The sequence below is a fragment of the Furipterus horrens genome, unplaced genomic scaffold (genome assembly GCF_987537825.1).
Source record: "Furipterus horrens unplaced genomic scaffold, mFurHor1.1.pri manual_scaffold_5, whole genome shotgun sequence".
NCBI classification, from domain to species: Eukaryota; Metazoa; Chordata; class Mammalia; order Chiroptera; family Furipteridae; genus Furipterus; species Furipterus horrens.
In genome coordinates, this window is record NW_028327175.1 from 137469810 (window position 1) to 137482957 (window position 13148).

At 32.8% G+C, this 13148-nt stretch overlaps 1 protein-coding gene across 7 annotated transcripts in view; it reads right to left on the reverse strand.

Moving 5' to 3' along the window:
• Positions 1 to 2869: 2869 nt before the first annotated feature.
• TBC1D12 (TBC1 domain family member 12) overlaps positions 2870 to 13148 on the reverse strand; it is a 73040-nt gene continuing 62761 nt past the window's right edge. For 2 of the 7 annotated variants that reach the window (XM_090277940.1, XM_090277942.1), the window contains 6 exons: positions 11759 to 11847; positions 9627 to 9698; positions 7279 to 7407; positions 6911 to 7020; positions 4629 to 4887; positions 2870 to 3753 (listed from right to left, as the gene is read on the reverse strand). In XM_090277940.1, coding sequence (XP_090134066.1) covers positions 3685 to 3753; positions 4629 to 4887; positions 6911 to 7020; positions 7279 to 7407; positions 9627 to 9698; positions 11759 to 11847 — 728 coding nt within the window. In that variant the 3' untranslated portion in view covers positions 2870 to 3684. Of the gene's footprint in view, positions 3754 to 4628; positions 4888 to 6104; positions 6137 to 6910; positions 7021 to 7278; positions 7408 to 9410; positions 9494 to 9626; positions 9699 to 11758; positions 11851 to 13148 lie in introns of those variants that run through there. The other 5 variants (XM_090277941.1, XM_090277938.1, XM_090277943.1 and 2 more) reach the window with 4 other exon arrangements.

Below are 13148 nucleotides of genomic sequence, written 5' to 3' on the forward strand. Positions count from 1 at the left end.
CTTCTTCCCCGTTTCTCCATTACTTGTTACTCCGGAGTTACAATCTAACACGGTTATCTAAATGCCCCTTCTGTGGTTCGTAGATATGCCAGTGCTGTCAGCTCCCTTCTCAGAGACCCTCTATTACATTTGCCCTTAAGACCCTTTAATTACATTTGCCCTTTGTTACTAATGACTTTTTACTGGTTTGGAAGTCACTATGTCCTTGTTTCTAACATTAAGAAAATAGATGCTAAAATTAAAAGCCATGGGATTTAGGTGATAATCAAAACAAATCACCTACTTACAATATTGATTATCAATACTACCTAGGTCAGAAAAACTTAGTTTTACTTTCTACTTTTATAATACTTATGTGCATAGTATTATGATTGAAGATGAAAAATGAGGACAAATGTATGTATACCACTGTTGTTGGTTTTATGTACTAAGTCTTAATTTATCATTTACATTTTTATTACAAAAGTGATTTTCCAAATACATTGCAATTGTACAAGTCATTTTAACTTAAGTAAAATCATATTCAACAAATGAAATGCTTTTGCAATGCAATTTTTTAAAAATTCAAATTTCCTTCCTGGTGTTTATTAGAAAATAAACCCAACCAACCCACAGAATGAAATATATATAGCAAAACTTCATTAATTGGAACCAAGGGAAGAGCAATATGAATGGTAGAATGTTTAGAAAGAAATGTAATTTTGCTAAATTCCCAAGCCTGTTAACTTATATTTTTAGCCTATTAAAATATTAAGATTCAATCCTTAGCACATAATCAGAGCTTAACAAATGTTCCTGCATTGATCAAAGTACCAAGTAATTTACTTGTGTTGCAATTAGCTGTTAGTAAGCAAACAATACTTTTAAAGGCCAAGGCTTTCTTCTCTTTCTGAAGTGGCTAGTTTTCCTAAAATATTTTTTAAAACTAATTAATTTTTTTGCTTTTACATGTTATGAAGTAGTGAAGTTCTAATTAATGAAGTTTTACTACATTTGGTAATTCGTATTTTGGATATTGCTTTTGCATCAGTACAAAAATCATCCCCTGCCCCCAGTCAAGACTTTGTTTTCTGACGCTATGTAAAATAGTCATAGCATATTAGAATCTAATTTTCCAGTGCTACCTCAGTTCTTTTTTTTCCTCTTTTGTACCAATTCCTGCTGTTTGAATATACTCATGGAATACAAAATGACTTTATCTTTTCCAAACCAAAATATGATGTGAGTAATCAAAATAAGCCATATGGCATTATGAGGTAAGATAAATTATTCCATGATTATGTTTTAGAATTATACCCTCTCAACAGTGTAGACTCTAAAAAGTTGACTTTTTTAGATAAAAATAGCTTCAGTTTCTAAGTTACAATGAAAGCTGTTACCTTGAAGTCAGAAGCTTTGAAAATTTCAATGCCCTTTTGCAAATGCTAACTTTTGTAAAGTCAAATATATTCAAACCATTAACATTATATGAAAGTCATCAATGCAAAAGAAATCAGCAAAAACTATAATTATGTTCTGCGACTTTAGAAAGCTATGCTAAGTTACTGGAATCTTATAGTAGTACTTATATAATAAAACACAGACCTGGGCTAAAAGGACAACAAAGTGAGAAATATATATATTAAGTAGAAAAAATGAAACACCATGTTAAATTTCACATTACCTTGAGGACTATAGAAAAAGTTAGTACACTCTGTGACTAACCCCATATTGCATGCATGGAAGGTTCAAGGGAAGATACAGTACAATATTTTAGCTACCAGTGCTGGCAGTCTCAAGAGCCTAAAGGTCTAGTGCATCCCTTGGAAGAGAAATTTGGCAATAGAAGTTTATTTTATTTTATTTTCTCCAAATGTGGTTAAATAAACAGATAACCCCAAAGTAATGAAGACTCATTTCAAGTAATTACTCTGCTTTCAAGTTTTATTTACACAGTAATTGTTAATAGTGGTTTTTAGTGAATTCCTTGTATTTACATTTTATATACACATTTATACTTGAAAGGTAAAGAAACTGTACAATAATAAAAATGAGAAAAAGAAGTACGGTAATTTAGGTCCAACTCAGGAAAGAAATACACAAAAGAAAGATTAAATTCAGGCAGGTAGTATAACCTATGAGATTACTGCCAGGGCTTGTGTTCCCTCTATCAGGGTCACTAATAGGAAAGAAGTAGTTAGCAGAGTCAAAATATTACTGTAAAACCTATTAATACCCTGGGCACTCCCTCAATATTTCATTACACTACTAGTTTCCACTAAGCAAGCTCCTATGACAGGAGTTAACTTCTGAGGGTTCCACTAGTGGTCCCTAGGCTAGAATGACCCATGGGGTAAAAATATATGGGCACATCTGGTCCCATACTCCTAAAAGAGGCAGTCACTACACTAACAAGGTTCTCAGGCTTGTTAGATTGAAGACAATATACCATTAACAGAAAGAGTGTGCTTAAATGTTGTTTCAAACCAAAATGCAATATAAAAGCACACTATGAAACTAATTATTAACCAAACAGCATGTTATATAGACACCACTCATAATACTAAAGTGATTTATTTTAGGTTTAAGAATTAAACATATTATAATAAATTTAATGTCAATTTACCAATAATTAATAATTTCTTTATCCACTATAGCATCAGTTAGACTCATTAGAAAAAAGTTATTTATCTTTTCCTTTTACTCTTATTTCCATTGATTAGAAAATTACGCACAGTATTTTACAAGTCATGGACTTGGCTACATATTAAGATTCCAAATTTCAAACTGAAATTAACAAATTTTATTTCTGCAAACACTGAAGGAATTTTAACTAAAAAATTTAAAGTCTTGCCAAGTAGCATGCTATTTAAGAACTGTCAGAATTCATTCTTTTTATTCTTACCAGTGAAAAACCTCATTTATATTTATGGACTTACTCCCCAAATCAAGTCTTCAGTCCATTAAAGTGCAAAGAGAACTTTCCTTCAGTTAGCCTTTTTAAATTACTAGAGGAACAATTTTTTTAGACTAGAAACAGAAAGGCTAAAATTCTTTGAGTAATAGGTATTCCTCAAGGGAAGAAAACAACTTCCCTTCAAAAACAAATAGATGGGCATACTGTGGAAAAACACCTAAACAGATGCAAATCAGTTTCACAAGTATTTCCAGTTCCCAGATAAACCAAAATTTGTCCCCACCTGTGAATGAGGATAAACAACTTCAGTAACTTACATAATTTACGACCAAAGTTGCTTATTTTTGGCCTGTAATTTTTAAAAAGGTCAGAACTAGAGACAGACAATACCTGTACCAAGATGTTTATTTCAAATAGTATTTTGGAAGTTAAAGTAGTATTTAACAATCCTGCTCTGACCTCCAAAGTGCCTTTACAGTAACTGTTAAAAAAGAAAAGATGCTATAAAAATTTGAAGTATCTCCAAAGCTGTTAAAAAACTTTATTGCATTACTGTTCACTCCAAATCATTTAAACTTTTTCCTTTGTTAATGACTCTGCCTACAAAATACTATCTTATTAATACTGTCAATAGGTTACTTATTTCATTTACTTCAGCCAAGGACTTCAAAATCAGCAGTTTTCCATGTCTTGATTCTTTTAGATTTCTCCATGCTTTTTACACAGGAAACAAAAAAACCTCATTAAAAACTGTATCTATATTCCAATTAGTCTGTTAATTTTGAAGATTAGCTTTTCAGAGCAGGACTATTATTCTTGTCTCCTTCTTTAATATCCTTCATTACAGATGCAAAGACCTGAAATTATACAGAGTAAAGATTAATCCTCAAAAAACTATCATGCAGATCAAAGAGATTGAAATAACTATATGTTATTAACATGAAAAAGCTTTAGTAAGCTTTTTTTGAGATTGCTGTTCTCAAATCCTTTTGTTTCAACCCAGTTTTATGGTATGTAATTAGATTGCAGTTTTCATCACTTATTAAATACGAGGTGGGGCAAAAGTAAGTTTACAGTTGTTCATATGGAAAATATTACAATAATTAATAAATAATAATATAAGAATAAACTCTGTTTCATATACTCACAACTGTAACTGTACTTTTGCCCCGTCCTGTAATCTTAAATTACTATTTGGTAACAGAACATTTTCTGGACCAATATTCCTACATTTCATTTTCATACACCATAAAACTGTGAACTTATTTATAATGTCTGTTGTCTATCACTCATGGAGCAATTGATAATGCTATCTTTTATGTTTCTTAACTTAGACTTCCAGCGCTTCCCTAACAAGATCAAGCATCTAAAAAATCAGGATCATATATTATTTTTTTCTATTGCAAATCCTTAGCATAAAGCAGGTGTTTATACAATTGCTGTCTATTTGAAATACCAAAGTAATGATATATTTGAACTGGCAAAGACATGACTACTATAGGTTGTACTTCACTGAAATTGTAAAGTATTATTACTGAACTTACAGAAAAATAAATGCATAGGTTTGGAGAAGTGAAAGAGGAGTTATCTATTTTAAACTCTTGCTCTTTCAAAGTCAAGAGTTATTTTTAATAAAAGATTATTTTTAAGCACTAATGTTTGAGAAATACATGACTTTTTCATATGAAATTGACTGTTTCAACACATTAAAAATATGAAAATGTCACTCTACCTGAGTCCATTTTTTGGTGCTATTTTGCATCTGAATGGCTGCAATACAGCTGAACAGCTTTTCTGATGTGATATCTTCTGGTAATTTAGTTAGAAATTGTGCTATATGAATAAAATCCATCTGCAGGAGAATATCTTCATATAATCGGAGGATTCCTAATCCAGTTCTAAATAAAAATTCCTCTCCATCTCTGCAGAATACATCCCAGACTCGACATGCCAGATCAAGTGGTAGTGATTTGCTATATAGGGTGAAGATCCTAAAATTAGGAGAAGAAAATAGGCATTAAAAATTTTCATTTATTCATTCATTCACTCGTTAAGCATCTCTATATAAAAACTACAGTGCTTAATTAGGGATAAAAAGGCAGATAAAATATAGTACAAAATTAAGTAATAAATAACAAAATTATGTGAATTTACAACCTCACATAGAGACACACTCAATACAAACCAGCGGGGCAAAACAGCCTAGGTGTTAAGAGTTTGGCTCTGAAACCAGAATGCCTGAGTTGGAGTCCTAGATATGCATTTTATTAGTTGTGTTACCTTGAGCAAAATTATTTATTCTTGTTGTCTCTCAGTTTCCTAATTAGTAAACAAAAGATAATGCTACCTACCTGCCAGGATTGTTTTGAAAATTAAAGGGGTTAATAAACGTAAAGTGTTTTTAGAACAGTGATTGGCACACAAGAAATGCTCAATAGAGGTTAGTTATCATTATTATATAAGAAACCCAAGTATCATCTTTCAGTAACCTACATAGAAAGTTATAGCTTACTTCTTTCTTTTCTCCTGGTTTTTCTTCACTGTTCCCTCCCCCCGCACCCCTCCAACCAAACTTGACTTACTACTTCTTTTGGAGCACGTATACGCTCCAACAGAATCACCAAAATGATTTTTTCCCATCCTTGCTGACAATGTCTGATCATTTAATTCACTACTCAGTGGTGCTCCAGGGTGGCATTCTGGTTGGAGAAGTAGGAGGTGCTAGAGAACTTCTCCTTAAAGTTGCATTTGCAAAGAAAGGAGTTTTTACACAGACTGTGTTTCTTTGAGGTTAGGGCTAATGAAACCTGAGAAAGGGAACTAAAAACTACAACAAAAAAGAATACTCTTTAGCACTGTCACTTATTTCCAGAATTTGTATGTAATAAGTTCAACAGAGGCAGTGAAACAAAAATCCATGTCTAATTCTTAAAGTAGGGAAACATATATTTAATTGCATAACAAGAATACTCTTGGTCATACAGAGAATACTAACTCACTATTCAAAAGAGAAAGGGTACCAGCATTGCCTAGGCAGTTTCTAATACATATCCTCCCCCTCGTTATTAGTTGCGTCCTGCTCCCTGTATCAGTTGTGATCCTGATTTGCCTCATGTTCACATTCATCAAAACTGACAATTCTCCCCTTCTTTACAGATGTAGTATTTGATCTAGGTCTTCTGGATCCTATGATATTAGCACCCATTACCTTGGGCTCTTCCCAGAGGAACTCGGATGTTCCTGGTGGGAATAAAAGAGAATACATTGAAAAATAATTTTTTTTTAAGAAACCTAAATAAAAGAAGCCCAAACAACTGGGAAGATATCATATTGGATCAATATGATTATTTATTTTTCTATATTAAAACTTACTATCATGAAACCCACTGATTTCAAATGATTAGGATTCAAAGTTTAAATGTTTCATATGTACTCTTAACCTATCTTAGATCAACTCCCCCATCTCTTGGGCTCACTAGAGCCTAGGCAAACCCTCCAAGCTAAAACAGAAGAGTTAGAATTATAAAGTTGAAAAAAGACATTAGCACCTAACTAAGGCATCATTCCTCTGTCAGAAAGCTGGACAAAGCCTTGAAAAAAAGAAAGCCTTCGGTTAAAATAAACAAAAAAAAAGACATACTATCATAACTGTCATAAATCCTTGTGTTAACTTGAATGAAGGTATAGCATCTAACTCTTTCTGTAAGCTTAGCATGTACTAAGTACTGAATGAGATAATCCATGTGAAATACCTTCACTACATCCCAAAATATAATATTATTATTCTCAATTCATACATAAGAAACTAAAACACAAACTGAAAGATTCTGATTTCAACCTCGGAGTCCATGCTCTTATCAAAAGCCTCCCCACAAAAATGTGAGTTTCTCTATCTGTAAAGGGAGAGTTTTTTTTATATGTATGATCCTGTGCATGGAATTTACTCTAGTCCCTAAAACACACAAAAAGTTATACTTTGTTTCCTTTTAATTATTTATGTACATTATGACTTACCAGTCTATCAAGTATATGTCTGGTGTAAGACTATAAGATTTGAAATGAAGAAATAGTTTGGAGAGATTTTCTTCAAAAAATACTTCAAATGTTGCAAAATATTTCAACATCTAAAGATAGAAATATCAATAAAATTATTAAAGAGTATGCTCTAGAAATAGAGAAATTAAATCCTCAATCATAAATTAACAGAAAATCTTGCTTACAACCTCTGTCTTTTTCCATCAAGTATTCATAAAACTATACTTCAGTGAAAAATTTATTTTAGATCAGATTATTTTAGTCCTCTATTGTTTTCACTCTAAAAGGGCATTCAGACTACTGACACTGACAGTCAACAAAATACAATCCATTCCAAGTGTCCATACCATGCTGTGATCCACACGGAAGAAGGCTAACTGGCATGGCTTATTCAGGAGATTTGCAAATGCAATGAAGGCATCTGCTTCTTCCAGATTGAGAATGAGAACTGCTGCTATGAAGGACATCCCTTGGACCTCCAAAGGGAAAAGAAATTAATCAAAATGGTCTTATAATAATAATTCTATAGTTTATTTTATTGCATTCCAGAAAAATTACTGTGATACAAGGTAAAATTAACCAAGATTTCTTTTTCCCCCCAGCAAAGGTAAATATAGAGAGCTTAATAATTATAAAATCTCCCTAATAAAAATTTTTTCATCATACTGTGGTTTAAAAAGTACTAGGGAAATTTTGGGGGAAAAGTATCAGCTTTTTTAAAAAACACAAAAGCCTATCTCAGGGTACTACCTAGTTTATTTCTTCTTTATCTGAAATCTTGCAGATTATAGAATCACAAAGTTTAATGAAAATCAGATGATTGCCTCCGTTGTTACAACAGTCTGTCTGAGGAAGTGAGGAACTAAGAATCAAAGAGATCTATAAGGAGTGCTATTGAAATTTCAAGAAAGAAGAGGCTGTGGAGGTTGAAACAGTGAGGCTGGATTCCTGGAAAAGTAGGAGGAAATAAGAAAAAAAAAATCCAAGATAAGAAAGATGTATGAGTAAAGACATATAGAAACAGTTCAGTTGGAGCACAAGATTTATAATGGGAATAATGGGAGAAATTACAAAAAGTAGGATATAGTGTATTTACAAATTGAAAAAGATCTTGAGTAAAAAGTTAAGCTATTTAGATGCTTGCTTGTGGGTTATAAGGAGCTATTGTATATTTCTGAGCAAACAGATCATATGGAACAGCTACTGTAAATACATTCATTCTTTCATTAAATAGAAGTTTATCAAGCACTTCTGGTAGAGAGATATGTATACACAGAGAGGTCACTAAGAACATTTTCAGTAATACCTCTCTTTCAACTTTCTTAGCAACATTTAAACTCTTAGCATACTGCAATTTGGATTCCCAGTCCGTAACTATACTATCTGGAAACTTCTTTTACCAGGGTAATCAATGATATTTATTGTGAAACCCAATGGACACGTTCCTGCCCACTAAGCAGAATTCTTTTAGCTTCTGTGACCCAATATTTCTTTGTTCTCCTCCTACTTTTCTGGCTTCTTCTGTGACTGTTTAATTTGCCATGTTTAACCAGAAGTTGTAAAACCTTCATTTTCTCACCTCTGTTTTAAAACAGAATTTTAGGAACCTCACAATAAGGTGGCTACCTGATACAACTTACTCTTTTGTTGCATGTTCGTTTGTACATTTGTTCATTCATTCACTTACTCACCAAATATTTATTATGTGCTTACTATGAGAGGCATTGTTCTAGGTACTTGAGATACCAGACCTCAGTGAGTAAAAAATTTGTACAGTTTAGAAGGAGACAGACAATAAACAAACAAGTAAATAGTGTGTTATATTAAAAGGTGGTACATGCTATGGAAAAAAGCATGGCACAGTTAAGGAGGAATATGCCAGATTTGGGAATGGGGCAGGTTTAATCATGCTGTAATCTTTGCTCATTTATTCACCCATAGACTCCATCTTTCCCTCTACTCTCATTAATTCTTTCCCTAATCATTTTTGATAAAACAGGAACACTTTTTTCCCCTATTATCATAGTTTATTAAATTTAGGTACATTTATTCAACCAGCTCTTGTTCTTTGAATGGAAACCTATTTGTCTGTTAGTCACTTTTCTTTCTATATTTGTTCTGCTTCCTACAAAGTAAACCTTCTTTGCTCCTGTAAGTAAAACTCTAAAAATAAACATAGCATTTTAGAAATTTTAATTTAACTAAACAGAGAATGTTGAAACTAAAATATCTGCACAGGAAAAAGCCAATGAGCAGCAAGCCAATCAGCTGCAAAATCTTGAAGATCAGGAACTGAATTTATCAATACAGTACCTCTGAAATTGAGAGGTAGGACTAAAATTAGGATTGGCTGACAATGTGCAAAAGAGGCAAATCCCCTCCCCTTCCCTCAACCTGGAGGCACAGTCAGGAAAAGGAAGGTTAGGGAGAAGGGGATAATGCTCCACACCAACAGCAGTTACAATAAATAAAACTTTACAAATTGAATGGTGAAATCCCCGCTGCTCTCCCAGAAAGCAACCAGTCTCATAAACCTCTGGTAGGAGAATGAAGGGTTCCTCTCTGGGTAAGTTGACAGGCCGGAGGAAAGAAAAGACACAAAGATACACACATTTGGAGCTAATACAATATAATACACTTGAAGAAGACAGGTTCAATGTTTATATTCAAAAGACAGATTGAAACAAATACTTACATAACCAACATCAGGTCTGTAACATGTATATGCCCCTAAGATACTATGTAAGACATCATGATATGGGCCACCCTTAGGAGAGAAAAATGAAATGTCAAACTATACAAATAATTGTCTATACGTTAATTCTCAAATAACATGTTAATAAACTTTAGCATATCCTAAATGACTAGTTTTAGTATATTTAATCATTGTCAGAAACATTCTAAATGTCTCTGCCAAGATGTTTTCTAAAGAACTGATAAAGTATACATTGAATCCTGAAAAAAAAAAAAAAAAAGGTCAAACTCACTCGGATACAAGCAGTAGAGTTTATGTACAATTTTAGACTTCTGGGTTTGGTACAATAAGATTATGAGGAAAATAGATTGTTTCATTTTATATAATACAATTTCAGCAAAGAAAAAGACCCATCAAACTACAATAAATTAGGTTTACTAATAATTTTATCTTAATAATAAAACTTTTTATCTCATTTTATCAATTTAAAGAAAAGAGAAATTCAATTGTGTTCCCAGCTGCCGTCGCTCTCTAATGCCAGCATCTCCCCTAGCTCCCTGGGCTCCAGCCAATGGAGAAGGGGAGTAAGTAAACAGGTCTCTCTATACCATGGCTCTTACAAAACACACCGCCCCTAAATGTCATCGTTATAGGCCTGGTGCTGTAGCACTTGGTGAAATTAGCTGTAATCAGAAGTACACTAAATTTCTGATTCACAAACTTCCCTTCCAGCGTCTGGTGCGAGAAATTGCTCAGGACTTCAAATCAGATCTGCACTTCCAGAGTGCAGCTATTGTTGCTTTGCAGGAGGCAAGTCAGGCCTATCTGGATGGCCTTTTTGAAGACACAAATCTGTGTGTTATTCATGCAAAATGTGTAACAATTATGCCAAAAGACATCCCTGCTAGCACACTGCATATGTGGAGAACGTGCTTAAGAATCCACTATGATGGGAAACAGTTCATTCTTTAAGGAAATTTCTCTTTCTCCTGTTATTGGTAGTTTTGAAAGTTAGATTTTTTTTCCCGTAAGGTCAAAAGGTACCTAAATAAACTATTTCAAGTAGAAAATAGGGGACAGAAATCAGTGTTGGCAGTTTTTCCATATTCATTTGTGTGTGAATTTTTTAAATATAAATGCAGGGACATAAAGCATAAATGCAAGTCAAAATGTTTCAGTGAATAAGTTTCGGCAGTTCAACTTGACAACAATATAAATAAAACCTATTAAATTTTTCTGGACAATGCCAGCATTTGGACTTTTTAAAAACAAGTAAATTTCTTACTGATGGCAACTAAATGGTGTTTGTGGCCTTTTTATCATACAGTAGATTCCATCCATTCATTGTACTTTTCTAACTGAGCTGTCCTACATTCAAGTACACGTTTTTAATGTTGTCTGTCTTCTGTGCTGTACCTATAAGTTTGCTATTAAAATACATTAAACTATAAAAAAATAGATAAATTCCATATATAAAGGTTTAAGTCACATATAAAGTACACATAAAATGTAATCATTTCTCATAAAGTATAAACAACTTAAAATTTTTTCAATTACAGTTGACATTCAATATTATACTAGTTTCTGGTGTCCAGTATAGTGGTTAGATACTTATATAACTTACAAAGTAATTCCCCCAAATAAGTCTAGCACCCACCTGGCACCATATGTAGTTATTACTATATTATTGACTATATTCCCTATGCTGTACTTTATTTACATCCTGTATGAAACTTCTTAAACCTCTGCACAAAAACACTTTTTTCCTATTTCAATAGTAATTCTGAAAAATGTTATTAAATTTGCTAACAAATTCCTTTATACTTTAACAATTTACTAGACAAAATCGTTAAAATTCAAACATCTTAAAGAATAAAAAGTAAAGAAATTCACCTTAATGATAATTCATCAAGTACCTAAAATTATAAGGTGCTATGTTAACTGTAATACATTCAGTACGTGGAATAAAATAATAAATTTTCCTTAAAAACATTCCTACTAGTTTCACATTTTTATATAAAGTTCCCCGATTTTTATAGTTTTGCCTTTTAAATAATAATAGCTATGAATTTAGAGAATATGTTCACTTGGATTTTTAAAAAAGTAGTTAAAAACTGGTTAGAAACCCTCACCTTCTGAAAGATGTAGAGAGATGGAAATGTACGGGATATGTCCAACTTAATTAATTCCAGACTTGCCTCCCGATCAGCAACAGATACACCTGCTTTTGCCAGGTAAATAAAGTTAAAATTATTACTTGGCTATACCCAGTTCAATCTTGTAAAAACAGAATGATCACACAGCATATAAATTAAAAGTTGAATAATCAAGAAATTTAAAGAAATGCCACATAGCTTTTGTTGGAACTTAAGACTCTCTTCTGTGAAGAAAATATCTATACATTTTTAGCAGAAAGTTATATGGTAAAGAATCTCTACTTCCAGTTTTTTTAGAAGGTAAGGTTTTTTTTTGTTTGTCTTTTTAAGAGAGGATAGGTAGATAATTACTCCCACAGTAACAAATGGAAAAAATACATTTCAAATATCACATTTTAAAAAAAGGCATAACAGTGTTGTGTACAGAGATCTAGAGAATTTAAACCCCAGAGAAGAGCCTTTCCTAGGTGAGTGGATACCAGTGGTAGTTTTTCTTTCTAGAGTCATCTGCCGAGTCTGATCATGCGTTCAAGATTGAGCATACCATGGACAAAGGTACTTTGCTTGGGGAAAAAGAAACCAGAAGAGCCTTTCAGGGACAAAGAAGACTGATGTGATAAAGCCTGAATGTATATCTGGCTTTCCCCTATGGGACTTTTGCTGAGTGCTAACCTAATACAGTGCAGAAAGCTGGGCTAGAAAGGCAGGTTGACATCACCCCAAATCACATGGTCCTTGGTGAGTGTCTCAGCGAGGGAGGAGCCTATAATCAAAATAGGACAGTTCTTCCCAGTAAGAAATTTGAAACTGAGATGAACTAAGTCTATCTAAAGCTGCAACCTTGCCCCAACTACCTAACAAAAAAAGAACAAGCTCCCTCTGCAGGAGAAACATCAGCTTTACTTTATACAATGTTTTTATATATGAATGACATACAACTTAAAATTTTAAGTTATGGAAGGAAGCAGGAAAATATAACAACATCAAGGGGGAAACCAGCCAACAGAAGCAGACCTGCAGATGATCCAGTATTGGAATTAACAAACAAGAATATTAATATTACACATTAAAGAAAAGAGAGAAAGATGGAAAGAAATGCATGAAATGGAAGAATGAAGAATTTCAACAGAGAAACAAAATCTACAAAAAAAAAAGGTGAATGTTCCAGAATTAAAAATATAATATCTGAATTTAAAGACTCATTGAACAGATTTAATAGACTGGTATAGGAAAAGAGAAAATTAGTGAACTTACTTATGTAGGTCAATAAAAATAATCAAAAATGAAGCACAGAAAAAAAAATTTTTAGGAGACTATGGGACACTGTTAAATGTTCTGACATTTAACTGAAGTCCCGGAGGGAGAG